Genomic DNA, 26,814 nt, shown 5'->3' on the forward strand with positions numbered 1-26,814 from the left:
GCCGACGCTCTATCCATTGAGCCAAACCGGTCTCGGCAGAAAGAACTTTTTTTTTTTTTTTAAATATATATTCTATTGATTTTTCACAGAGAGGAAGAGAGAGGGATAGGGAGTTAGAAACATCGATGAGAGAGAGACATCGATCAGCTGCCTCTTGCACACCCCCAATTAGGGGTGTACCCGCAACCAAGGTACATGCCCTTGACCGGAATTGAACCTGGGACCTTTCAGTCTACAGGCCGAGGCTCTATCCACTGAACCAAACCGATTTCGGCAAGAAAGAACTTTCTTTAAAAATATTGAAATATAAAATTTATTCAAAAGCAATAAAATAACAACTTCTATGAAGTATGAGCTACATACAATAAGGAAACAGCACTGTACCATACATCGCATTTTTTCATCACACCAACATCTTCTTTTCATTATAAAATTTCTCCCTGGAATAATACAAATTAATACATTAATATTGACATATTCTTATATTGATTTAGCATTAAAAATACACTAAAACAATTAGGAATGTAATTTAAAGCAAGACTGGGAATACTAAGTTAATTGAAAAAATGCATAAGAACAAGTCAATAATGGATTACATGGATGTAAAGCAAATAATTTTGGTTAAGGTTGGGGAAGGAGTGCAAGGTTAAACTAAATTGATTTAAAACACAAAAATGGGGACATAATAAAAATAAGATACTTAGCCACTGGTGTCACATAGTTCAAATGAGGGCATGATAAGAAAGTCCAAAGGCTACATGAAGATAGTCAATGAAGTCGAAACCGGTTTGGCTCAGTGGATAGAGCGTCAGCCTGCAGACTGAAAGGTCCCAGGTAAGATTCCAGTCAAGGGCATGTACCTTGGTTGCGGGCACATCCCCAGTAGGGGGTGTGCAAGAGGCAGCTGATCGATGTCTCTCTCTCATTGATGTTTCTAACTCTCTATCCCTCTCTCCTTCCTCTGTGTAAAAAAATCAATAAAATATATTTTTAAAAAAAGAAAAGAAAGAAAGTCAATGAAAAAGAAAGAAGAAAAAATAAAAATAGAGCAGGAAAGAAAAAAAAAAAGAGAGAGATAAAGTTTGCCCAAAGAAGTAGCATAACATAAAGTTGAAAAATAGAGGGAAGAGGCCCAGGAGATTCTAAAAATGCAGATCAAATATTATCATACCTTGGCCTTTCCTTAGGCCAGGAACTTGAAATGTTATTATGTCTCTAGCTCCTATCTGCACTCCTGCCTCACCTTGCTTTTATCCCCCATCTTTTTTTCCCTATAGCTGATTTTTTCAATCCTTATTTTTCATTTTATTGCATAGCATACAGACCATATTTTGTAAACCACTTTTCCTTTCTGGAAATAAGATGGAAGTAATAAGAAATAATCCTATATAATAAAACCCTAATATGCAAATCAACCAAACTGTCAAACAACCAGTCACTATGATGCATACTGACCACCAGGGGGCAGATGCTCAATGCAGGAGATGCCCCCTGGTGGTCAATGAGCTCCTCCAGGGGAGCGCCGCTCAGCCAGAAGCCGGGCTCACAGCTGGCAAGCACAGTGGCGGTGGCAGGAGCCTCTTCCACCTCCGGTACAGGTAGGCAGTAAGGAGCTAGGGGTCTGGATTACGAGAGCCCTGGAATGCGAGAGGGATGTCTGACTGCTGGCTTAGGCCTGATCCCCTAAGCCAGCAGATGGACATCCCCCAAGGGGTCCCAGACTGTGAGAGAGCACAGGCCAGCTGAGGAATTCCCCCCCACCCAGTGCATGAATCCGTTCATCAAGCCTCTAGTATTGTACTTCTTATAATTTCAGAATAAACTACGACTCAGCTAATTAATCAACAACACTTGCACTGCTCTAATCTAAAACAAAAGTTCTTTACTGGAAGTCTTTGAATTTCTTGAAATTGTGTATATGTAATATTTTGTGAGTCTGAAGCTTTTGTCAGAATCTGAAAGCAGAATACTGCCGTTAGAGGTTTTATATTGAATGAAATTGCCAACATAGCTAAGTGTCAGGAAATTTAGTATATGGGCTGTAACACAAGAAAGGGAGCAATACTTAACTAAGCACTTCTCACATACCAGTGTCTATATTCTGCTGCACCAGTGGATTTTAAGACTACACTCTCTCTGGGGTGGAACTCCAGTAAGGCCAATTGATGCCCTAAGCCCTTCCATTGCTTACAATAATGAGTTTAAGGTCCAAATCGGTGGATGAGTTAAATGCTATCGGACTTGGCCAGCTGTTTTTACTCTCTATAGAAGTAAAACTCACACCATGAGTCAGAAACAAATGTTTAATAGCCGGTGACACCTCAAACCAAGCTTTTAAACTTTACATTCACCATTTCAAAGAAAAAGGTGTTTTTTTAAAATATATTTTTATTAATTTCAGAGAGGAAGGGAGAGGGAGAGAGAGATAGAAACATCAATAATGAAAGAGAATCACTGATCGGCTGCCTCCCGCACACCCCTTACTGGGGATCAAAACCACAACCCAGGTATGTGCCCTTGACCAGAATCGAACCTGGGATCATTTAGTCTGTAGGCCAATGCTCTATCCACTGAGCCAAACTGGCAGTCGTGAAACAGATGCAAAGATAACTTATCTGGTTGAGGGAGGGTTGTGTCTGATTTTTCCCTCAACCAAATAAGTTATCTTTGCATTTGACTGACATATTTGAAATTTTTTATAACACTTCATTTAAACAATTGTTTACTTTGCTTAAAAGAGTTTAGAAATTATTCTTTAAATTGGAGACCAATGCAGTTATATTTTAGTAGTGGGTGAATAAGCTGAGGACCAGAACTAGCCTGTATATCAGGGGTCCTCAAACTTTTTAAAGTGGGGGCCAGATCACGATCCCTCAGAGAGCTGGAGGGCCGGACTATATGAACTACTAATTCCTACTGTAACACCTCAGCTGCGCTCACTGCCCAAAAAACCTGGCGGGCCGGATCAGACTCCTCTGCGGGCCGCATGTGGCCCGCAGGCCGTAGTTTGAAGACCCCTGCTGTATATCATGGAAATGGAGAGGGAGAGAGAGATAGAAACATCAATGATGAAAGAGAATCACTGATGGGCTGCCTCCAGCACGCCCCTTACTGGGATTGAAATCGCAACCCAGGCATGTGTCCTTGACCAGAATCAAACCTAGTATCATTTAGTTCACAGGCTGAACCTCTATTCACTGAGCCAAACCGGCTAGGGCAGAAAAAGACTTTTTAACATGACAGGTAAAGACAATTTTAAATATCTCATGTAAAATTTACAAGGCAGTACACATTTATTAATGCAATCTATATGTAAATGACCATAAACAGTAAAACCATAGCAAGTCAAAGTTTCAATAGTAGCAGTTCTCACTCCGAATTTTCTTACCTTCCATAAACACACACACACACACACGAAAAAACAAACAAACAAACAAACAAACAAACAAAAAACACAACAAAAACCAACAGTGAAAGAAAACCATGGAGGCCCTACAGAAAAGCATTGAAAAGACTCCTTTCATTACCTTTCCCTTAAGATTAATGTATAACACAAGTAATGAGAATCAGAGAATTGAAGAAAACCCTCAGATGAGCATTTGTCAAGCATAAATCCCAGAATGGGTTCCAAAGGAGCCCCGAAGTGAGTGACTTACATGTGTGAATATGAATGCAAAGATAACTCTATGTCTTAACTGATACTCTTTTGTCTTAGTTAAATAAGAAGAAAAAGGCAATCAATAAATAAATTCCTTCCCACCAAATCCTCCACTGTACGTGTTTCTGTATCCATATAGTCTGCCTTCTTTTGCACTGCAGTGGATGAAATGATTTCTTTATTCAAGGCCAATTCTGCTTCTCTACTGGGTCCTATCTTCAGAATTTTAGCCTACCTTAAGAATTTTATTCCTTCTACTCTCTGTCTTGAATTATCAGTTTCCCTGTCTACTGGATCATCCCCACTAAAATATAAAATGCTGGTTTATTGCCCTGATCAGTGTGGCTCAGTTGGTTGGGTGACATCCTTGCACCGAAAGGTTGCTGGTTCAATTCTTGGTCAGGGCACATGCCTGTGTTGGGGCTCGGTCCCTGGTAAGGAGAATGCAGGAGACAGCTGATCTCACATCAATGCTTCTCTCTCTCTCTCTCTCTCTCTCTCTCTCTCTCTCTTCCCCTTTCCCTTTCTCTCTCTAAAAATAAATAAAATAAAAAATACAGTCAAGTTACAGGATAAAAATAAATACATAAAAATCCACTGCGTTCCTATACACTAACAATAAAATTTTAGAAAAAGAAATGAGGGGAAAAAAACAATTCCTGAGTTAGAGAGCAAACAAAGGACTTATATGCATGCATATTAGCATAACCAATGGACACAGACTCTGGGGCAGTGGGGACTTGCCTGGGGTGGGAATGGCTTTGGGGGGAGGAGGTCAAGCAGGAGAAAAAGGAGACATATGTAAAACTTCAGACAATTTAAAAAAAACCCAAGAAACAGAATAATGGCTTTTTAAAATTAAAAACAAAACACAATTGCAACAAAGAGAATAAAATACCTAGAAATAAACTTAACAAGGATGTGAAGGATATATATACTGAAAACTACAAGACATTATTTAAAAAATTGAAGAAAACACAAAGAAATGGATATTCTGTGTTAATTAAAATAATCAATGTAGTTAAAATGATTTGGCTCAGTGAATAGAGCTGGTTTGGCTCAGTGGATAGAGCTACAGCCTGCAGACAAAGGGTACTAGCTTCAATTCCAGTCATGGGCACGTACCTCGGTTGCAGGTTCCTCCCCTGCCCTAGAAATTGGTTGTAGGACGCAACCAATCAATATGGTTCTCTCACTGTCTTTCCCTCTCTCTTCCACTCTCTCTAAAAATCAATACAAAAATATCCTTCGGTGAGGACTAAATAGATAAATAAATAAATAAATAAATATAATGACCATATCATCCAAAGCAATATACTGATTTAATGCAATCCCCATCAAAATCCCAATGAGATTTTTTAAAATAGGACAAAAAATCCTCAGATTTGGATGGAACCACAAAAGTCTCTGAATAACCAAAGCAATCCTGAAAAATAAGACAAAGCCAGAGGATCACTCTCCCTGACTTCAAATATACTATTGTACAAAGCAACAATAATCAAAACAGCATGATACTGTGGCAGAAAACAGATGCACAGACCAATAGAACAGAACGAGAGTCCAGAAATAAACCCACATGCATATGGGCAAATAATTTTTGATAAAGGAGCCAAAAATATACAATGGTGGAAAGAAAGCCTCTTCAATAAATGGTGCTGGGAAACCTGGAAAGCCATTTGCAAAAGAATAAAACTAGACTGCTATTTGTCACTATACATAAAAAATTAATTCAAAATGGATCCAAGACCTAAATATGAGACCCTAAACAATACATTACATAGAAAAAAACAGGGGATTTTATGAATTTGACCTCAAAGGCAAGAGAAGTAAAAACCACATAATAAATGAATGGGACTATATCAAACTAAAAAGCTCTGCACAGTAAAAAAAACAAAACAAAACAAAACAAAACAAAAAAAAATCAACAAAACAAAATGGTAACCAATCAAATCCAAGAAAATATCTGCAAACAACACTTCTGATAAGGGGTTATTCAAAATATATAAAAACTCATATAGCTCAACAACAAAAAAAACGAACAATCCAAATTAAAAATAGGCAGAGAACCTGAATATTCTCCCAAGAAAACTCACAAATAGACAATAGATGTATGAAAAGATGCTCAACTCTATTAGCTATTAGGGAAATGCAAATCAAAACTACAATTCTCACACATGTAAGAATCACTATTGTCAACAAGACAAGGAATAACAAGTGTTGAAGAGGTTGTGCAGAAAAAGGAACCCTCATCCACTACTGGTGGAAATGTAAACAGCCACTATGAAAAACAGTGTGAGGGTTCCTCAAAAAATTAAGGATATCGTATATAATAAGGGAGAAATTTGCAAATTAGGCCAGGACATCACAACCCGCTCACGAACAGCTCAGAGTAGACCCCTAGCCCCACTGGACACACAACACACAGCAAGGCTGGAAGCAAGATCCGAGTGGCCGCTGCCCCAGGCCTGGTGCCACCCAGCTCTGAGGCCACTCCCACCGGGGGTTTGCGGGAAGGCGCATCACATCGGCTGCCCTAGGAGCAAGACCCCCAGTAGACCCATGGACCTGCCCAGGGGGGCGTGCTCCAAGACTCTGTGGCTAGACTGTGGCTTAGGCTAAGCCATCAGTAGGACATCCCCTGAGGGTTCCCAGACTGTGAGAGGGGGCAGGCTTGGCTGAGGGACATCAACCCAGTGCAAGAATTTCGTGCACTGGGCCTCTAGTAGTTAACATATAACCCCTAGCAATCCCTCTTCTGGGTATCTACCTGAAAAATATTAAAACATGTACCGTATTTTCCGGCATATAAGACGATCGGGCGTATAAGATGACCCCCTAATTTTACAGTTAAAAACATAGGTTTAGGCCTATATTCGCTGTATAAGACTACCCCCCACTTCTGAGGCAACACCAGTTCTTTTTTTTTATTAAATTTTTAATGAATGACATTTTTTAATTAAATTTTTAATGAATGACATTTCGTCGTCTTATACGCTGGAAAATATGGTATTCATAAAGATATACATAACCCTATTTTCAGTGCAGCATTATTCATGGTGACCAAGACATGGAAACAATTTTTCTAGTATTTTTCATTATGATTGGATAAAAAAGACTTGGTACAGCCCTGGCAGCTGTGCTAAATGGTTAGAGCACATGTGTCAAACACAAGGCCCGCGGGCCAAATCCAGCCCGCCAGGCCTTGCAATGTGGTCCGCACCGCGCTGTCATCACTGCACTCCGCTGTCAGTTTATGACATTGTCAGTTTATGACTGTTCAGTAAACCATTCGGCCCGTGATTTAGGCTGGATTTTAGATTTTGGCCCCTTCTCTGATTGAGTTCGACACCCCTAGGTTAGAGCATCAGCCTGTGCACTTGAGGGTCTTATAATTCCAATGCTCTTCCTCCAGATACTGAGATAGTTTACTTCCTTGTTTCCTACAGGACTCTGATCAAATGTCAGAGACTTGTCTTAATCACTTTATCTAAAATAGTATCCCTGTCACAAGGTATCCTCTTACCAACTTTTCTTCATAACACTTATTTCACCTGGCATTAGAACATATGTCTGTTTAGTTATTTATTGATGGTCTCCCCACTAAAATGTAAGTTCTGTTTGGACAGGTTCTTAGCCATTTTTGTTTATTTCCATAATCCCAGTGCGATTATATAGTAGTTACTCAATAAATTCTAAATGAAGTGAATTCATGATATACAGTAAACACAACTGTAATCTTAAAGGCTAAATGAAAACAAATTTTATCAATTTTTATAGAAGATTGTCTTATTTATTATACCACAATTTCATAATGTGTAAATTTTGTTTTACACACAATATTATTACATTTATATAGTTTTCTATATGTAAACAGTAAATTAAGCCTTTTTAAAAACAATATATTTTTATTGATTTCAGAGAGAAGGGAGGAGAGGAAGATAGAAACATCGATGCTGAGAGAGAATCATCGGTTGGTCACTCCTGCACACCCCCACTGGGGATGGAGCATGCAACCCGGGCATGTGCCCCTGACCGGAATCAAACCCAGGACCCCTCAGTCCTCAAGCTGATGCTCTATCCACTGAGCCAAACCAGCTAGGGCTAAGCTATTTTATATGTGAGAAAGGGTGTGTAGAAATGAAAAGAAACTATAACACTGTCTTTAATCTATTCTAAAAACACTTTTCAAATTGTTTAGTCTACCAAACCTATTTTTATGTGTTTGAAAATGAGGCAAATGGGCACTTTAAAAAAGCTAGGTAACATTACCTAGAAGAGATTATTTACTTCTATATGCAAACTATAGATTAAATGCTTATAAACAATGTTGAATGTATCGGGTCTAGTAATAATTAATGTCGTTTTTAAACATTCGTTTAAAATCTTGCTTGGCGTTGACTTGTATTGACATAACCTTCAAACACATGGTATCTACAGAACGTGTGAAGTGCAATTAACAAGTTTTGCTTGAAAAATTTTGTGTTTGGTTTGGTTTTTGTTGCAAAACTAGGGCTAAGAAGATGGCGGATGAAGAGCATATTCGGCACTGCATGCTTTACGAGTTCCAATTAGGAAGAAAAGCAAGTGAGGCTGCAAAAAACATCTGTAGTGCTCTTGGTCAAGATGCAGTTAGCGCCAGAAAATGCCAGCGTTGGTTTGAGAAATTTCGCGAGGGAAATTTTTCGTTAGATGACAAGAGTGGTAGAGGCCGTGTGTCCAATTTTGATCAAGAAGCACTTCAAGCTCTTTTGGTGCAAAATCCTCAAATTACCCAACAAGAGCTTGCGACAACTTTAAATTGTTCACAAAAAACAATTTCCAATCAATTGCGTGCACTTGGCAAAGTCCAAAAGTTTGGAAAATGGGTTCCTCATGAGTTGACCGACAACAACCGTAATCAAAGAGTCACAATTTGCAGTTCGCTCCTCTCTCGTCAAAACCGTTTGCCGTTTTTAGAGCAAATTGTTACCGGAGATGAAAAATGAGTGCTGTATGTTAATTTGAAAAGGCGGCCTCAATGGTTGGACAAAAATGAGGCTCCGCAGCCCACGCCAAAACCTGACTTGCATGCGAAAAAAGTGATGTTGTGTGTTTGGTGGAATTTTAAAGGAATTCTTCATTATGAACTTTTACCATCTACCCAAACCATTACAAGTGCAGTGTATAGTGCCCAATTGGAAAGGTTAGCCCAAGCTTTAAGAGAAAAAGAACCCGCGCTGATTAATCGGAAGGGCGTAATTCTTCACCACGATAACGCATGACCGCATACTGCAAGAATCACTGCTGAAAAACTGCGCCAGTTGGAATGGGAAGTTCTCCCTCAACCTGCATATTCTCCTGATATTGCCCCTTCCGATTACCATTTGTTTCGTTCTTTGCAAAACTTTCTTCTTGGAAAAAAATTTAATAATGAAGAATGCCTCAAAAATGCATTGACCGAATTTTTTGCATCAAAATCACAAGAATTTTACAACAGAGGGATTAAAATGCTTCCTGAGCGTTGGGCACAAGTAGTAGAAAACAACGGCAACTATATTGTTGATTAAATTTTGTTGTATTGTTTAAATAAATTCGATTTAAAAAAGTATTAGAAAACGACATTAATTATTACTAGACCTAATAGTAGGTATATAGTTGCCTATTCAGTATGATATGTTCAAAAAATAATGGGAGTAGATAAATCATGTGAATGTGATATTCTGAGCCACTGTGGAAGTTTAGGATCAAAACAAAGGTTACCTTAATCTTTACTAGAATGGTTTCAGGAAGTCTAAAAACAACTAATTTTGGAGCTCCAAGAACATTTTCCAATATTGTTGAGTTAAAAATACTTTCCAAACATGAGGTAGAGTAAGTCCTTTAAGCAAATATAAAGATTGTATTTAATAAAAAAATATAGGTGGGAGAATCAAGATGGCAGCATAGGTAAACACATATACTTGCTGCCTCTCACAACCTCATCAAAACCACAACTAAACAGCAGAATAACTAGCACCCAGAATCGCGGGAAAGCTGGCTGAGTGGAGAAAACAGCAATGGCTGCCAGTTAGCCCTGAACCAGAAGTCTCCGGTTCTCCACATTCCGTGTCCCCGTGCAGGAGCAATGATCGCTGCAATTGGAGAGGTGAAGAAACGCACTGAGACTGGGAAGAGGGGTGGAGGTGGGGAAAGTGCTGGCACCTGGATGTGCTGCTCTTTCAATCAGGAGGGAGATACAAGCTCCCACTTGCTCCGAACTCCAGTTCCAGGTGAGGCTCTGGGGGACCCAGGCACATCCGGAGAGAAACTGGACTGTCCAGCATCAGGACAGAAACGCGAGGGCGGCTTTCTCTCAGAGGGGCTCGCACCGATCATTGCTCCCGCACGGGGGCACGGGATGTGGAGAACCGGAGACTTTTGGTTCAGGGCTAACTGGCAGCCATTGCTGTTTTCTCCACCCTGGTGATTCCCAGAGATCCCGCCCTACCTAATTTACAACCTCACCCAAGCTGTGGGCATTGGCTTTTGCATATGAATGGCCTGTCCTTTCATATGCAAAAAACAAACTGCAGCTGGGTCAGAGAGCCCCAGAGCTTCCAAAAGAAGGCCCAAAGCCTGGCCAGCCTTGTTTCTCAGCTGGGCCTTCTCTGGGCACTTCCAACCCTCATACAAAAAGGAGGGATCTGCGGATGTCTCAGTAGTTCCTGCTGGGCGGCCCCAGCCAGTGGCTGACCTTGCACCTCCTTAGAGATCCAAGAGCCAGTGTACCCAGTAGTCAGAGTGAGACCATACTGGATTGTAACTCTTCATATCCATAAGTTACACACTCAAGGGGCAGACTCAGTGAGCACCAAAGCCCCACTGAAGCAAGTCCTGCCCCATAAGGGTGTTTCCTATGCAACAGCTTTTCCATTGTAGACACAGCTGGTCCTCACAGCCAATTGGCCTGAAGGTTAATTCCTCCAGTGATACCAACAGCAATCAAGGCTCAACTATGACAAGACTGTGCAAACAGCCCGCAAGGGATGCACCAAGAACATCCACCTCAGATGACTGGGGAGGCTGAGTTACTGGGCCCTATAGGACATCTACTACACAAGGCCACTCTATCAATACAGGGAAGCAACCAAAATGCAGAGATGAAGAAATGTTTCACAAATGAAAGAAATGGAAGAAAACAAAATACTGGATATAGAGTTCAAAACCACAGTTATAAGGTTACTCAAGAATCTTCTAGAAACCTCTGAGGAACTTAGTGAGACCTTCAAGGATCTTAGTGAGAATGCCAAAAAAAAAAAAAAGAGAAAAAGGTAAAGGACCAGTCAGAAATTAAGCACACACTGACTGAAATAAATAATAATATACAGAAATTCAACAGTAGACCAGAGGACCCCAAAAATCAAGTTGAAGATTTTAAAAACAAGGAAGCAAAAAAACCCAAAAAACAAACAAACAAAAAACACACCCAACCAGAAAAGCAAAAGATAAAATAATCCAAAAATATGAAGATAGTGTAAGGAGCCTCTGGGACAATTTCAAATGTACAACATCCGACTTATGGGGGTGCCAAAGGAAGAGAGGGAGCAAGATATTGAAAGCCTATTTGAAGAAATAATGACAGAAAATTTCTCCTACTTGGTGAAAGAAATAGACTTACAAGTTCAGGAAGCACAGAGTACCCCAAATTAGAGGAATCCAAAGAGGACCACACCAAGACACAGCATAATTAAAATGCTAAGGGCAAAAGACAAAAAGAAAATCTTACAAGCAGCAAGAGAAAAACAGTTACCTAGAAGGGAGTACCTATACGACTGTCAGCTGATTTCTTAACAGAAACTATGCAGGACAGAATGGAGTGGCAGGAAATATTCAAAGTGATGAATAGCAAGAACCTACAACTAAGATTACTCTACCCAGCAAAGCTATCATGTAGAATTGAAGGTCAGATAAAGAGCTTCACAGACAAGAAAAATATAAAGGAATTCATTATCACCAAACCAGTATTATATGAAATGCTGAAGGGCATTCTTTAAGAAGAGGAAGAAGAAGAAAAAGGTAAAGATAAAAATTATGAACAACAAAGTGACAACAAATACCTATCAACAAGTGAATCTAAAAATCAAGTGAATAAAAAAATCTGATGAACACTATAAACTGGTGAATATAATAGAATCAGGGGCATAGAAAGAAAGTGGACTGACAATTACAATTCTCAGGGAGTGCAGGGGGGTGTGTGGGAAGAGATTGGATAAAAATCTTACACCTATGGACGAGGACGGGGAGGGGGTGAGTAAGGGTATGAGGTGGGGTGGGAACGAGGTGGAGGGGAGCTAAGGGGGGAATAAAGAGGAACAGCTGTAATATAATAATCTGAACAATAAAGATTTATTTAAAAAAAAATATAGGCTATTTTTTAAAAATTACTTTTCAAAGCGGAATTTTTAACTCCACTTTTCAGTTGTAAAAGTATTCCAAACTTACAGTGAATTTTTTGTACTTTGAATATTTGTGTACATCATCTAATGGCATGCTTCATTTAAAAATATAGATTTTCTACAAGTAATAAAACGATATTCAATGGAGACAAATCATTATAACTTCTAATGTATAAGATACATACCTGAGTTAAACCAGCACCTGTTTGCATTGAAGACTTTTTAAATAGTCTCACTTCTTTGTTTATGTATCTTAGCATTCCACTAAGAGTATTGAAGTCATTATTTTCAGAACTGTCATCTTCTAGGTCATATGTGAGAGTTTTAAATGAGTCAGACTGGGTGTAAGTCAGATCCTTCTGGCTTTCTTCTAATGTTGAAGGTTGTCCTAATTGCATCTTTTTTAAGTCCTTTAGTAATTCTGCAGAAATATCTTCATCACTATGAGTGTTGAAACTAAGGTCACTGGCACTAATGGAGCGACGTAGTTTTCTACACTTGAGAAAAGTTGTGTGAGCATGTTTAGTAGAATCTGGATCTTGAATGCCAGGCATATTTCCTACTGGAGATGTGAAGGAGGCTGGCCGAAACTTGATATCTTCTGACTTTTCATTTCCAGAAATTTTGGCTTGTAATCTGGTTAATTCTGATTCCTATTGAAATATTGTACAAAGGAGGTGCTCAATACCCTTTGTTAAATAAAATCACAGACTCTTAGAAGTCATCTAAGTCAACCTTCATCTCAGTATAAAAATCCCTTTTATAACAACTTAACAGGGTTTCCCCAGCTCTCTTTCAACCCTTTTGGACAATTACATAAGTTCACTTGAAATATGCTTAAACTACACTAAGGAATTTCATAAAAACTAGATTTTCCTTAAATAATTTTTGTCTGCTTAGTGTTAATGACAATATCATTCTCTAGTCAAGACTAAAATCTTCATCTAAAAATTTCTCCGCAAAAGTGTAAAGACACAATCTTTTGTTCATCTAATATATATATATATATATATCTCATACTCCCTTCAGAATTTCTAATAGGAAATAAATGTATATTAGCTATTCTGCTTTATATATCCTCATTATAAGAAAGCTTTATTATGGTAGAAAATTTTCAGAGAAAAACCTTTAAGAAAATGATTACTAATATTTGATAAATGAATCCTTATTAAATAAATTTTTCATTTTTATTATTTTTCCATGTCCTACATTTAGGTCTTTTGACCCAATTTTGGGATCCTAAGAATGAGGCTGCATACTTTGAGAAATCATAAAACCTAGAGACAGTGAAGAAAATACATTTTCGTTTTAAAACTTAAATGATATGTGTAATAGTCTTCTGTTCAAATACATTCTTTTTCTTATGGGTATCCATAAGAGATAAATTTCTAAATCAGCTATTTTTAATTTGATACTTTCTATTTTTTTAAAAAATACTGTGCTTATAACTGTCATTATCACAGTGTGCTTTACAAAACGTATATATATCAGTTCTTTGATATCTTTATACTACTTCATCTAGAAAAACTTTGTAAGTGGCTGGTGTGCTAAATTTTTTATAGCATATTCTTATCATTACAATTAATAAAGTAGCTATAGAGTTGATACATAGATGGCTTTGTGGGAAGTTTTTTTTGTTTTGTTTTGTTTTTTTTAAAAACCTCTTGTGTGCATCCTGCCATAATTGAGAAATGCAGTATCTCACAAAGTAGGATTCCACTTAAGTTAGAGTTTGACACCTGACTTTTATAATAAAATGTAGCGTACTGAATACATTGACCATCATTCAACTTTTTCTGAAGACTTAAAAAAGGTCCCTGTTGTAATCGTTATTGTAATGTGCCATAATATAATGATACCTTTAGGGTTCTCAGAAAATGGTTTTAGCTTTGCTCTCACTCCAGTTGCCCTCAAAAACTAGGCACTTTTGCCCTAGCCAGTTTGGCTCAGTGGACAGAGCATCAGCCTGCGGATTGAAAGGTTCTGGGTTTGATTCCGGTCAAGGGCACATGCCTGGGTTGTGGGCTCAATCCCTAGTAAGGGACCTCAAGGAGGCAGCCGATCCACCATGATTCTCTCTCATCATTGATGTTTCTCTCTCTCTCTCCCTCTTCTTTCCTCTCTGAAATCAATAAAAGTATATATATTTTTTAAAAAGTAAGATGGAAAGATTGTGTTAAACACTCTTCTCTTTTCTCTTTCTGTTCTCTGTATTTAATGCTGCTACTAATGGAATTGCTTTCAATTACTTAGGGCTACTTCTTTATTTTTAATTTTTATATTATTTTCTTAAATATATTTTTTATTGTTGATAATATTACAGATATATCCTGTTTTGCACCCCACCCCCACCCCACTCTCCCAGCCCCACCTGGGGTAGCTACTTCTAATTGTTACAGTTATGCCAGCTTTTACTCTCCTATTAACTCTTCTTACTTCTTTCTCTCCTATGAGCAAGTTGACACTGACTTTGAGAGGTAGTGTCAGAAAATAAAGGAATTTGCCCTGGTCTGTGTGTCTAAGTGTTTAGAGTGTTGGCCTGCGCACCAAAGGGTCACAGTTTAATTCCCAGTCAAGAGCATGTACCTTGCTTGCAGGTTTCTCCAGCCCTGGTTGGGGTTTGGAGGGAACCAGTCAATGTGTCTCTCTCACACCCATGTTTTTCTTTCTCTCTCCCCCTTCCTCCCTCCCTACCACTCTCTCTGAAAAGCAATGGAAAAAATATCCTCATATGAGGATTAACAAAAAAATAATAAGAGAAAACAACTGGTAATATTTGCTAATTATGGTACACGTTCTAAGATCTCTATATGTACAGTTAATTTTAGAATTGCTGATATTTACCCAGTATTTTGGTAATTTTTAAAGTAGTTGAATTTAAAGAACTTCTGAATAATAAATAAATGCAATCTAATTGTATTTATCTCATTGGTAATATCTAATAAATGAGCAGAAATAACTACTGTAACAAGGAATACATAATGCAGAATGAATCTTCAATTTTTAGTCAATTTTACCCAATGAAGTTTTATAATTTTGTATAACTGTTATTAATCCTCAGAATATTAGATATATTAATGTTTCAATAAAAGCAGAAAGAGCCCGGCTGGTGTGGCTCAATGGCTGAACATCAACTCATAATACAAGAATTCACCAGTTTGATTCCCAGTCAGAGTTGTAGGCTCAGTCCCCAATAGGGGGCTTGCAGGAGGCAGCCAATCAATGCTTCTCATTGATGTTTCTATCTCTATCCTTCTCCCTTCCTCTCTAAAAATCAATAAAAACATACTTTAAAAAATCCAGAAAGAGTGTTCAACTGAAACTTAATTTTAAAATGTCTATTCAGCTCTCTTCTAGTAATGTGAATATCAAGGCATCCTATATAATAAAAGGCTAATATGCAAAAAGACTAAAGGCAGAACAACTGGACAACCGAAAAACTGGTTGCTATGATGTGCGCTGACCATGGGGAGGTATGTTCAGAACATGGTGGGCGTCTGCAGCAGGTGGCAGAGTGTAGAACACAGTGGGTGTCGGCTGCGGTGGGATGGTGTAGCAGGTGAGCGGGGGCGCAAGACCAAGGTGGGCACTGGTTGCTGTCATCGGGGTGAGCCTCTGGTGGTTACTGAAAATACTTTGCTCTGGCATGCTGCAGTCCCACCTGGTGCTTGCAACCACTGCCGGTGCCAACCCCATTCGCACCTGCTGCCGGCACTGGAGCCTCCACTTGCACCTGATCACCTGGCGCTGGTCCTGATCGCTCAGCGTCATCAGCAGGTGCAAGCAGCGGCTGCCAGGCCCGATTGCCCCTGAGGGCTTCTCCTCCTGCTCCTGCTCCTGAGGGACAACTGGGGTAGCAGCTGCCACTTGCACCCACTGCTGGTGTCAGCCCCAATAGCTCCGTGCTGTCAGCAGGTGTGAGTGGGGCCAGCACCATCAGCAAGTAGGCAGAAGGGACTGGGGGCCGTGGCAGGAGGGCCAGGCAGGGGCACGGAGGGTGGGCCAAGATCCGCTCCTTTGCCCACCACAGCCTCACGGCCCACAGTTCTTTTCAGGGTGCACGAATTCATGCACTGGGCCCCTAGTATTATATAAGAGATTTACATGCTTAGCTTAGTAACTAGAAATATCTCTAAGGTATTATTTAATTAATTTTTGGCTTTTCAATAATTTTCATTTTGCTATAAAATGATTTATTTTTATAACTATAATTAGATTATTCTTTTTTTAATGTCTTAAAAAACTGACCATGTTAATCATACACATTGGCAGTTTTGAACTAACATTAAAATTTTTATCTCTATGCATCAATACTAATATTAATTCCAAATTCCAGAATAAACTGCCAAGATCAGCAGGGTAAATAAACAGAAATAGGCTATTTGAAAAAATGACATATATACTCAAGTCAAGTAAAAACTGCAGAATGGCATTCTGAAAAGCATTTTTCCTCAGCCTGTTGGGGTCTTGCTTCCAGGCATGTCATCAAATGAACTTTTATAAAAATTTTTCCAAAATAATTTTTTTCTAGCCCCAGCAAGGTTGCTAAATGGTTAGAGCATCAGCCTGCAAACTGAAGTGTCTTGGCTTCAATTCCTCCTTAAGGACATGATGCTTTCTCTGTCTTTCTCTCTTCGTTCCATTCTCTTTAAAAAATCGATGGCAAAAATATCCTCAAGTGAGGATTTAACAAGAAAAATTTTTCTACAGGTTTGCCATTCCTATAGCAACATATGCTTTATACACTTTTATATGTTTACTTACTTTAATAAGCAACGCTTCATTTGTAGCTTCAATTACTTCATTCCGGTCTTGCACTTGTTGATGCAAACTGCTTACAGTGTCCTGAGCTTCTTCTAATTCTAATTTTGCCTTCTCTAACTGTTCATTTAGTTGCTGAACAGAAGTCTTCTGAGAATCAGCAGAAAGCTTCCACTTTGCATGGTTCTCTTGATGTGAAATCATCTATATAGCCCCAACATTGAAAAGGAAAAGAAGAAAATAAGATGGTGTTGGTTTCAATAACATTCTAATACTTTTCACTTCCACCGAAATGAAAGTAAATTGTTCTTAAATAAAAATATCTGTTTTCTCAACAGATAATATACTCCAAGAAAAAGAGAGAAGGAACTATAATCTTAAATTTACTTAAGAACCAAATAAAATGAACTAGTTTTAGACCCTGATTTGAACACATCACCATAAAGACATTTTTGTGACAATTGGGGAAATCTGAACAATGACTAGGTAGTTGATAATATTAAGGAATTACTGTCAATTTTTGGGTGTGATATTGATATTATAGTTATAATTTTAAAAAATAACCCTTATTTTTTAGAGATAGTTATTGAAATGTTTACTGATGAAACAATGATATCTGGGATTTGCATCCAAACAACAGCTGATATGTGGGAGGGGAAGGGAAGTGAGATTGAAGATATACCGTTTCCCCGAAAATAAGACAGTGTCTTAAATTAATTTTTGCTCCCAAAGATGCACTAGCTCTTATTTTCAGGGGATGTCTTATTTTTCCATGAAGAAGAATACGGTACACATTTATTGTTAAATGAAAATAAAGGAAATTTATTACCTGTATACGGTACGGTAGTACGGTAGTTGTCAACACAAACCAGACAAACTGTGAATCCTACAGTATCAAGAATTTACTCATTTATTCAATGACAATCATGTCATCATCTTCTGGAACATCATCATAATCCAATTCCTGAATTTCCTGGTGAATTTCTTGTGACTCCATTTCTTTCAGAATCAGTGGACCAAATCTCTCATGTTTAGCAATAGCACTGTCTTTAAATGAGTACTTCTTGTCAAGGTAGCCTGCTCGCAGTGCATTTGCAATGCAACTGTCAGTGATTTTCTCCCATGAATTCTTCACCCAAGTCACAACTTCTTGCAGTTTAGGCTTCACAAAGTTTCCATGCTGATTTCTCTCCATTCTATTTTCAATGTAGTCATTAATTTCCATGCACAAACTGCCTTTGAATGGCTTGTTTATTGCAATATCAAGAGTCTGGAGATAGGCCGTCATTCCTGCGGGAATCATTATCTGAACTATTTTTCTTTCGTGAAGAAATGTCTTCATGTCTCCTCTCTCCTGCCCCGCGCTCACCGCTTACTCCGACCTCCGCTCCGCCTCCACACAGCAGTGACGTCAGGACTCCGCGAAACGTCACTGGTTGGTAGCCGCCAGTCGGGGTGGCCCTACCGACCAGTTTACGGTAAATTAATTTTCATTCTGAGACAGAGCCTAGGGGGCCCTTATTTTCAGGGGGATGCCTTATATTTCACTCAGAAGAAAACCTGTAAGTAGGTCTTATTTTCGGGGAAACACGGTAGTAACCAACATACTTCCCAGTTTGCCTAGGTCTCTCTGGGTTTTATGCCTTGGTGTCTTGGTTAGTAACAGCATCCCTTTCATTCTCAAAAGTATTCCCTTTTAGATGAAATAAATGGTCAATATTCTTATCTATGAAATCAAATTGGCCAAGCCAAGAGTTGTTAATTATTAAAGTTGAACAATAAAGATGGTAGGATTTATACAATTCTCTCTACTTTTGAATATTTAAAATTTCCACAGTAAAAAAGTTTTTTAAAATCTCACTTTCATAAAAAAAATAAGTTTTTAAAACATGTATTTTTATTGATTTCAGAATGGAAGGAGAGTCTCTGAGAAAGAAACATAAATGATGAGAGGGAAGTATTGCTTGGCTGCCTCCTGCACACCCACTACTGGCGATGAGCCTGCAACCAAGGCATGTGCTCTGACCCAGAATCTAACCGTGACATCCACGGTCGTATGTGGGTCAATGCCCAACCACTGAGCCACATAGGCAGGGCCATAACAAAATTAGTTTTGCAACGTCGCTGATTTGACTCAATGGATAAAGCATCAGCCTGCAGATGCTCTTCCTCTTTGAAATCAGTAAAAAAAAAAAAAAAATATATATATATATATATATATATATATATGTATGTATATATATTAAATGCCAACAAATATTTTTATAAAAATTAGTTTTGTAATAATTATTTTTTAATTTAATAATCTTTATTGCTCAGATTACAATTGCTTCTTCTTTTTCCCCCCATAGCTCCCTTCCACCCGGTTCCCACCCCACCCTCTGCCTTTATCTCCCCCCCATTGTCCTCATCCATAGGTGTATGATTTTAGTCCAGTCTCTTCCTGCACCCCCACACTCCTTTCCCCCTGATAATTATCAATCGATTCCCTTTCTTTGCCCCTGATTCTATTATATTCACCCGTTTATTCTGTTCCTCAGATTTTTAATTCACTTGATTTTTAGATTCACTTGTTGATAGATATGTATTTGTTGTTCATAATTTTTTTCTTTACTTTTTTCTTCTTTTTAAATAATACCTTTCAGCATTTCATATAATACTGGTTTGATGGTGATGAACTCTTTTAGCTTTTTCTTATCTGTGAAGCTCTTTATCTGCCCTTCAATTCTGAATGATAACTTTGCTGGGTAGAGTAATCTTGGTTGTAGATTCTTGCTATTCATCACTTTGAATATTTCTTGTCACTCTTGTCTGGCCTGCATAGTTTCTGTTGAGAAATCAGTTGACAACCATATGGGTGCTCCCTTGTAGGTTATTAACTGTTTTTCTCTTGCTGCTTTTAATATTGTCTCTTTGTCTTTTGCTCTTCGCATTTTAATTATGATGTGTCTTGGTGTGGTCCTCTTTGGATTCCTCTTGTTTGGGGTTCTCTGTGCTTCCTGGAGTTGTAAGTCTATTTCTTTTACCAGGTAGGGGAAATTTTCTGTCATTATTTCTTCAAATAGGTTTTCAATATCTTGTGCTCTCTCTTCTTCTGGCACCCCCATAAGTCAGATGTTGTACACTTAAAGTTGTCCTAGAGGCTCCTTACACTATCTTCATATTTTTGGATTATTTTATCTTTTTGCTCTTCTGGTTGGTTTTTTTTTTTTTTTCTTCTTCCTCATATTTCAAATCATTGATTTGATTCTCTAGTCCAGTGGTCGGTAAACTATGGCTCATGAGCCACATGCAGCTATCTGGCTCCCTGAGTGTAGCTCTTCTACAAAATACCACGTGTGGGAACGCAGGTACAGTGCGACTGAAACTTCATGGCCCATGCCCAGAGTTGGTTTTTGGCTCTCAAAAGAAATTTCAATCATTGTACTGTTGATATTTGGCTCTGTTGACTAATGAGTTTGCCAACCACTGCTCTTAGTCTACTGTTGAATAGCTGTATATTATTTTTTATTTCAGTCAGTGTATGCTTAATTTCTGATTGGTCCTTTTCTATTTTTTGGCATTCTCACTAAGTTCCTCAGAGGTGTCTAGAAGATTCTTGAGTAACCTTATAACTGTGTTTTGAATTCTATATCCAGTAGTTTTCTTTCTTCCATTTTTTTATTTGAGACATGTTTCTTTGTCTCTGCGTTTTGGCTGCTTCCCTGTGTTAGTTTCTATGTATTGGGTAGCTGATAAGTCTCCTTGAGTTGTAGTAGGTGTCCTATAGGGCCCAGTGGCTCATCCTCCCCAATCACTTGAGGTGGACAATCTAGGTGCACCCCTTGTGAGTTGTGTGCATAATCTTGTTGTTGTTGAGCCTTGATTGCTGTTGGTGTCACTGGGAGGAACTGACCTACAGGCCAATTGGCCTTGGTGTCTAGCTGCAACTACAATGGAAGAGCTGCTATGCAGGAGACACTCTTATGGGACAGGTCTTGCTTCATGTAGCTTTGGTGCTGAGTCTGCCCCTGGAGTGTGTCACTTATGGATGTGAAGAGTTATAATCTGGTATGGTCTCACACTGATTGCTGGGTTCACTGGCTCTTGGATCTCCAAGGAGGTGCAAAGTCAGCCATTGTCTGGGGTCACCTAGGAGGAACTACAGAGAGATCTGAAGATTCCTCTTCTTTGTATCAAGTTGGGAGTGACCAAATGAGGCCCAGTTGTGAAGCAAGGCAGGCTGGTGCTGGTGCTGGGTCTTAGACCTTTGATTGATAACATTATGGCTCCCTGACCCAGTTGCAGCTTATTGACTAGGTTTTAGGATGAGAAAGGACAGGCCATTCATATGCAAAGGCTACTGCCCACAGCTTGGGTGGGTTGTAAATTAGGTGAGGCAGGGTCTTAGGGAATCACCAGGGCAGAGCAAACAGCAATGGCTGCCAGTCAGCCTGGGAGGTCCCCGCAGGGGGACAATTTCCACTGCATGCACCTCCGTCTGGAAGGAATCTGCCCCCCAGTTCCTGCCCCAATGCCAGACAGTCCAGTTTCTCCTACTATGTGTCTGGGTCCCCCAGAGCTTTGCCCATGTGAGAATAAGCAAGTCACCTTTTCTGCCAGAGAACAGTTTAGACAGCCACCATGTTGGCCACATGACTTGCACTCCCTGGGGGCCACCATCTTGAAACTGCAAAGGCCAGCCCCTCCCTTTGAATTAGCCAATCACAAAAGACTGTGTACCTGAGATCCAATCAAGAGTGAGGGACAGGTCACGTGTGTCGGGGATTCTAAAGCCAAGCAGACCACTTGCTTGGTGTGCATGTGCTTCCAGACCATGTGCTACGCATCCTTCTATGTAGAAGTAAAGATATTTGCTTTGCTGCCTGGCTCCCGAGTATGTTTTTTGTTCTACCAGGACCCCTTAATTTGGGGGATCACCTTCTTACACCTGGTACTGGTGCTCAGAGGAAGTGAGAGCTTATAAGTTCAGTTCATGGTGCCAGCCTTTTAAGAGGAGCAGCTGGGTTTCCAGCAGCCTGTGTGTCACTCAGCCGCAATCTGTACTGGTTTTTACTGTCTATAGCTCTTAATGCCTGTAGGGACTTCTTTTCCCAGCTTTGGGATCCTGGGTTAGGCATCTGGTGTGGGGCTGGGACTCCTAGTACCTCTGGGCACCCTCTGCAGAGGTGAACTCCCTCCTGATTAAAAAAGCGGAACACATGGGTGCCAGATCAGCCCTTTCCGCACCTCTGCACCTCCTACCAGTCTCAGTGTGCTTTCTTCTTTACCTCTCTATTGTATACTTCCACTCAGCCAGCTTTCTCGTGGTTCTGGATGGTAGTTGGTCTGTATTTTAATTGTAATTTTGATGTGGTTGTGGGAGGCAGCATGTACAGGCATTTGCCTACACTGCCATTTTGCTTCTCCACCAAACTCCTTTGAAAAGTGTTTAATATAAATATATTTGCAAGTCTTGCCATTAGAAAAATGCTTTATTAGAACTTCATTAAGTATTTTGTTTAGCTCTTGCACATACATTTTAGATAACATCTTCAGATGTAGTTTTTAAAAAGATAAACACTCTTCTAATTGATAATATTGCCTATTTTTATAAAGGCTTAAACATACTAACAGATAAAAAGCAAAGTATCTAGTTCTGGTATTGCCACTCTATCTAACTTAATATCAGAACAAATGCTGGAAATTACAAAGCAGTATAGATTCACATCACATTAAAGTGCTTATATTGGATTTTTAAAACACCAGTTAGTTTTGGTAAGTGCTATCTTATAACCAATAATGGCCAAAACCGGTTTGGCTCAATGGATAGAGCATCGGCTTGGGGACTGAAGGGACCCAGGTTCGATTCTGGTCAAGGGCATGTACCTTGGTTGTGGGCATATCCTCAGTAGGGGGTGTGCAAGAGGCAGCTGATGGATGACTCTCTCTCATTGATGTTTCTAGCTCTCTAGCTCTCTCTCTTCCTCTCTGTACAAAATCAATAAAATAAATTTTAAAATAAAAACCAATAATGATGATGATGATGAACCATACTTTGGTTTTAAGAACTTTAATTATATTAATTAATTTAATCCTCTATAGAGCTCTATGAGATAGATGCTATTTTTTTAATCCATTTTAGATTGATGTATTAATTGCCCAAGGTGACATAAGTGCTAAGTGATGAGCTGCGATTCATAATCAGGTACCTAACTCAAGAATTCAATCTCTTAACCCTACAGCATACAGCTCACTGGATATGAAGTAAAAGTTATATGTTTAAGCTATCAGAAATAAAACCACAGCATATTATTCTATTATGAACATTTAAGAGCTAGGTCCAGATAGGTCAACCCACTTCAGCAGGGAGTAATGAAACAAATTAAATTTTTCTTTACCTCCATATGGTAAGCTTCTTTGAGAGATTCTAGTTCTACTGATAATTTCTTGATTTCTGCTTGCATTCTTGCTTCTAAATGAGCTTCACGTACTTGACAGGCCCCCAATTCTTCAGCTAAATGGTTTCCATGAGCTTCCTTAAAAATGACATATTAAGTAAAGGCTATATAATTTGTTTATCTAGTTACTATAGCTGAGCCAATCTGGTGCATTTATGGAAGTACTTTAATCTTTAACATTATAAACACGCATATGCTAAGTTAACTTATTAAATGGTAGACTTTAAAATCTATACATTTAAAAGACTACTAATGGGAGTACATTAGTATATTATTCATTATTATAAGTGCACTAATCAATGCTTTCTGTAAAACAAACTAATAACCACAGTAAGCTGAACTTGGGCAGAAAATAGTCCTCTATATATTTATATTGATTTCAGAGAGGAAGGGAGAAGGAAAGAGAGATAGAAATATCAATGATCAGAGAGAATCACTGATTGGCTGCCTCCTGCACACCCCATACTGGTGACCGAGCCCACAATCCAATCAAACCTATTATAGGACCCTTCAGTCCAAGGGTCAATGCTCTATCCACTGAGCCAAATCGGCTAGGGCAAAAATAAGTATGCCCATGCAATTTTGTTTACCAGAAGTGCTATTTGCTTATCAAGAGTCAGTTGTGTATATGCAGGCCAGAAGGGAGTGGCAAGAAATATTCAAAGTGATGAACAGCAAGAACCTACAACCAAGATTACACTACCCAGCAAAGCTATCATTCAGAATTGAAGGTCATATAAAGAGCTTCACAGACAAGAAAAAGCTAAAGGAGTTCATCACCACCAAACCAGGATTACATGAAATGCTGAAGGGTATTCTTTAAGAAGAGGAAGTAACAAAAATCTTACACCTATGGTTGAAGATAGTTGCAGGGGGTAAGGGCATGGGATGAGGTAGGGAATCAGGTGGAGGGGAGCTATGGGGGGGAGGGGGGAAAGAAGAGGAACACCTGTAATAATCTGAACAATAAAAATTTATTATATATTTTTTAAAAAGAGTCAGTTGTGGCCGAGACCAGTTTGGCTCAATGGATAGAGCGTCGGCTTGGGGACTGAGGCGTCCCGGGTTCGATTCCGGTCAAGGGCATGTACCTTGGTTGCGGGCATATCCCCAGTAGGGAGTGTGCAAGAGGCAGCTGATCGATGACTCTCTCTCATCGATGTTTCTAACTCTCTATCTCTCTCCCTTCCTCTCTGTACAAAATCAATAAAATATATAAAAAAAAAGAGTCAGTTGTGTAATTATCTAAATCTATTTATGCTAGCTGTGCTTGTGACTGTAATATGTAATTTTATTATACACTAGAGGCTTGGTACAAGAAATTCATACATGTGGGGGGTGTCCTTCAGCCCAGGCTGCACCCTCTCCAATCTGGGACCCCTTGAGGGATGTTTGACTGCCCGTTTACAGGGATTGGGCCATGGGGGTGTGGCCAGCCTGGGTGAGGGGCTGAGGGCTGTTTTCAGGCTGGCCACACCTCCTTCAGGGTAGGGTTCCCCACTGGGGTGCCTGGCCAGCCTGGGTGAGGGGCTGATGGCTGTTTGCAGGCTGGCCACACACCCATGGTGACTCAAGTCCCCACCCTTTCTTCCTCCCTCCCTCCCTCTCTTCTTTTTCTTCCAACCCCCCCCCTCCCCCAGGACCTCCTTGAGCGGAGGCCAGGGCCAGCAAGGGCAGGTGGGAAGCTTGGCTTTCTCCATCACCAGGGGAAACTCAAGCTGCCTGCTCACTCCAGCTCCATGGCCAACACCATCTAATTTGCATACTTTCTCCTGATTAGCTGATGGCTGTAGTGAAGTGATGGTCAATTTGCATGTTTCTCATTTATTAGTGTAGATTATGAAGAATGATGAAATATTTGTGTAAAAGGAAAACTCTTTTTGTATTTTGTTTTGAAATATGCTTATTTTTTAAAAATATATTTTATTGATTTTATATAGAGAGGAATTGAGAGGGATAGAGAGTTAGAGACATCGATGAGAGAGAATCATCGATCAGCTGCCTCCTGCACACCCCCTACTGGGGATGTGCCTGCAACTTTCTTTTTTTTTGAATATATTTTATTGATTTTATATAGAGAGGAATTGAGAGAGATAGAGAGTACAACTGCCTCTTGCACACCCCCTACTGGAGATGTGCCTGCAACCAAGGTACATGCCCTTGACCGGAATTGAACCCGGGGCCTTTCAGTCCACAGGCCGACGCTCTATCCACTGAGCCAAACCGGTTTGTGAGCTTGACCCGGGTGAGAAGGAGGCAGTCAATTAAAGTTCTGCTCTCACATCAATGTTTCTCTCTCTTTCTCTGTCCCTCTCCCTTTCTCTCTCTCTCTAAAAAAAAAAAAATCTTAAAAAAAAGTGTTAGCTTGAACTCACTTGAAAGTCTAAAAGTGCTTTAATAACTCACTTAATTAAAAACTAATTAGATTGGCCAAAACTCAGTTCTGAGGAACTTCCTAACTACATTAAAAAGGTATGCTGCCCTAGCTGGTTTGGCTCCGAGGATAGAGCATTGGCCTGCGGACAGAAAGGGTCCTGGGTTTCTTTCTGGTCAAGGGCACATGCTCAGATTGTGGGCTCAATCCCCAGTAAGGGATGTGTGGGAAGCAATTGATCAATGATTCTTTCTCATTACTGATGTTTCCATCTCTCTCTCCCTCTCCCTTCCTGTCTGAAATATCTATCTATCTATCTATCTATCTATCTACCTATCTATCTATCTAAAAGCTATGCTAAGTATAACACTTTATTTCTTTTAAATAACATAAAATTTATCATTTTAAACATTTTTTTATTGTTATTAATCCTCACCTTAGGACATATTTTTTTAAAATATTTTTTTTATTGATTTCAGAGAGGAGAGGGAGAGACAGAAACATCAATGATAAAAGAGAATCATTGATTGGCTGCCTCCTGCACATCCCCTACTGGGGATAGAACCCAAAACCCAAGTGTAGGAGGCTAAATTTTTAATATAAAAACCAGTTTAAATTTAATTAATGTCTTTTAAAAATAATTACAAACAGTGTGTTGATAAATGTCAATCTAAAAAATGCTGGATATTTACTTTTAATTATCATTGGAAAATTAAGGTTTAAATATTGTACAGTTTTAATAATAGAAGGCAGGACATACATTTGAAAGGAAAAGGAGAAAAAGGGTCTAAATATACAAGTTGCTGAAGGTTAATGACAGAAAGAAAGAATATTAGAGTAAAAATACTTAACAGAAGGTCTAAGGCATGGTTATGCATTTTGAAGGACATAGAAAGAAGGTTTGAAGGTTAATTGGAAAGTATGAAATTTGTAAAGGTTATGTATATGATGAGAAGGAAAAAAGAAGTTTTGAAAGAAAGAAATGAATTATAAAGTTAACTGTTTGCAAGAGTTGTAAAAGGATCATAAAATCTCAGGGAACTCTAAACTAGGGGTGTCGAACTCAATCAGAGAAGGGGCCAAAATCTAAAATCCAGCCTAAATCGCGGGCCGAATGGTTTACCGAACAGTCATAAACTGACAATGTCATAAACTGACAGCGGAGTG

The 26,814-nt window shown here is 39.2% G+C and overlaps 1 protein-coding gene across 5 annotated transcripts in view; it reads right to left on the minus strand.

Annotated features, from left to right (window-relative positions):
* The window catches only part of CCDC18 (coiled-coil domain containing 18), a 150,181-nt gene that overhangs the window by 18,860 nt on the left and 104,507 nt on the right, over positions 1-26,814 (minus strand). For 3 of the 5 annotated variants that reach the window (XM_084873375.1, XM_084873373.1, XM_084873376.1), the window contains exons 26-29: positions 23,214-23,351; positions 16,837-17,037; positions 12,258-12,725; positions 116-440 (exon numbers count right to left, since the gene is read on the minus strand). In XM_084873375.1, coding sequence (XP_084729501.1) covers positions 426-440; positions 12,258-12,725; positions 16,837-17,037; positions 23,214-23,351 — 822 coding nt within the window. In that variant the 3' untranslated portion in view covers positions 116-425. Of the gene's footprint in view, positions 1-115; positions 441-12,257; positions 12,726-16,836; positions 17,038-23,213; positions 23,352-26,814 lie in introns of those variants that run through there. The other 2 variants (XM_084873374.1, XM_084873377.1) reach the window with 2 other exon arrangements.

This window comes from Pipistrellus hanaki (genome assembly GCF_964339955.1).
Source record: "Pipistrellus hanaki genome assembly, chromosome: 2".
In the NCBI taxonomy this organism is placed as follows: Eukaryota; Metazoa; Chordata; class Mammalia; order Chiroptera; family Vespertilionidae; genus Pipistrellus; species Pipistrellus hanaki.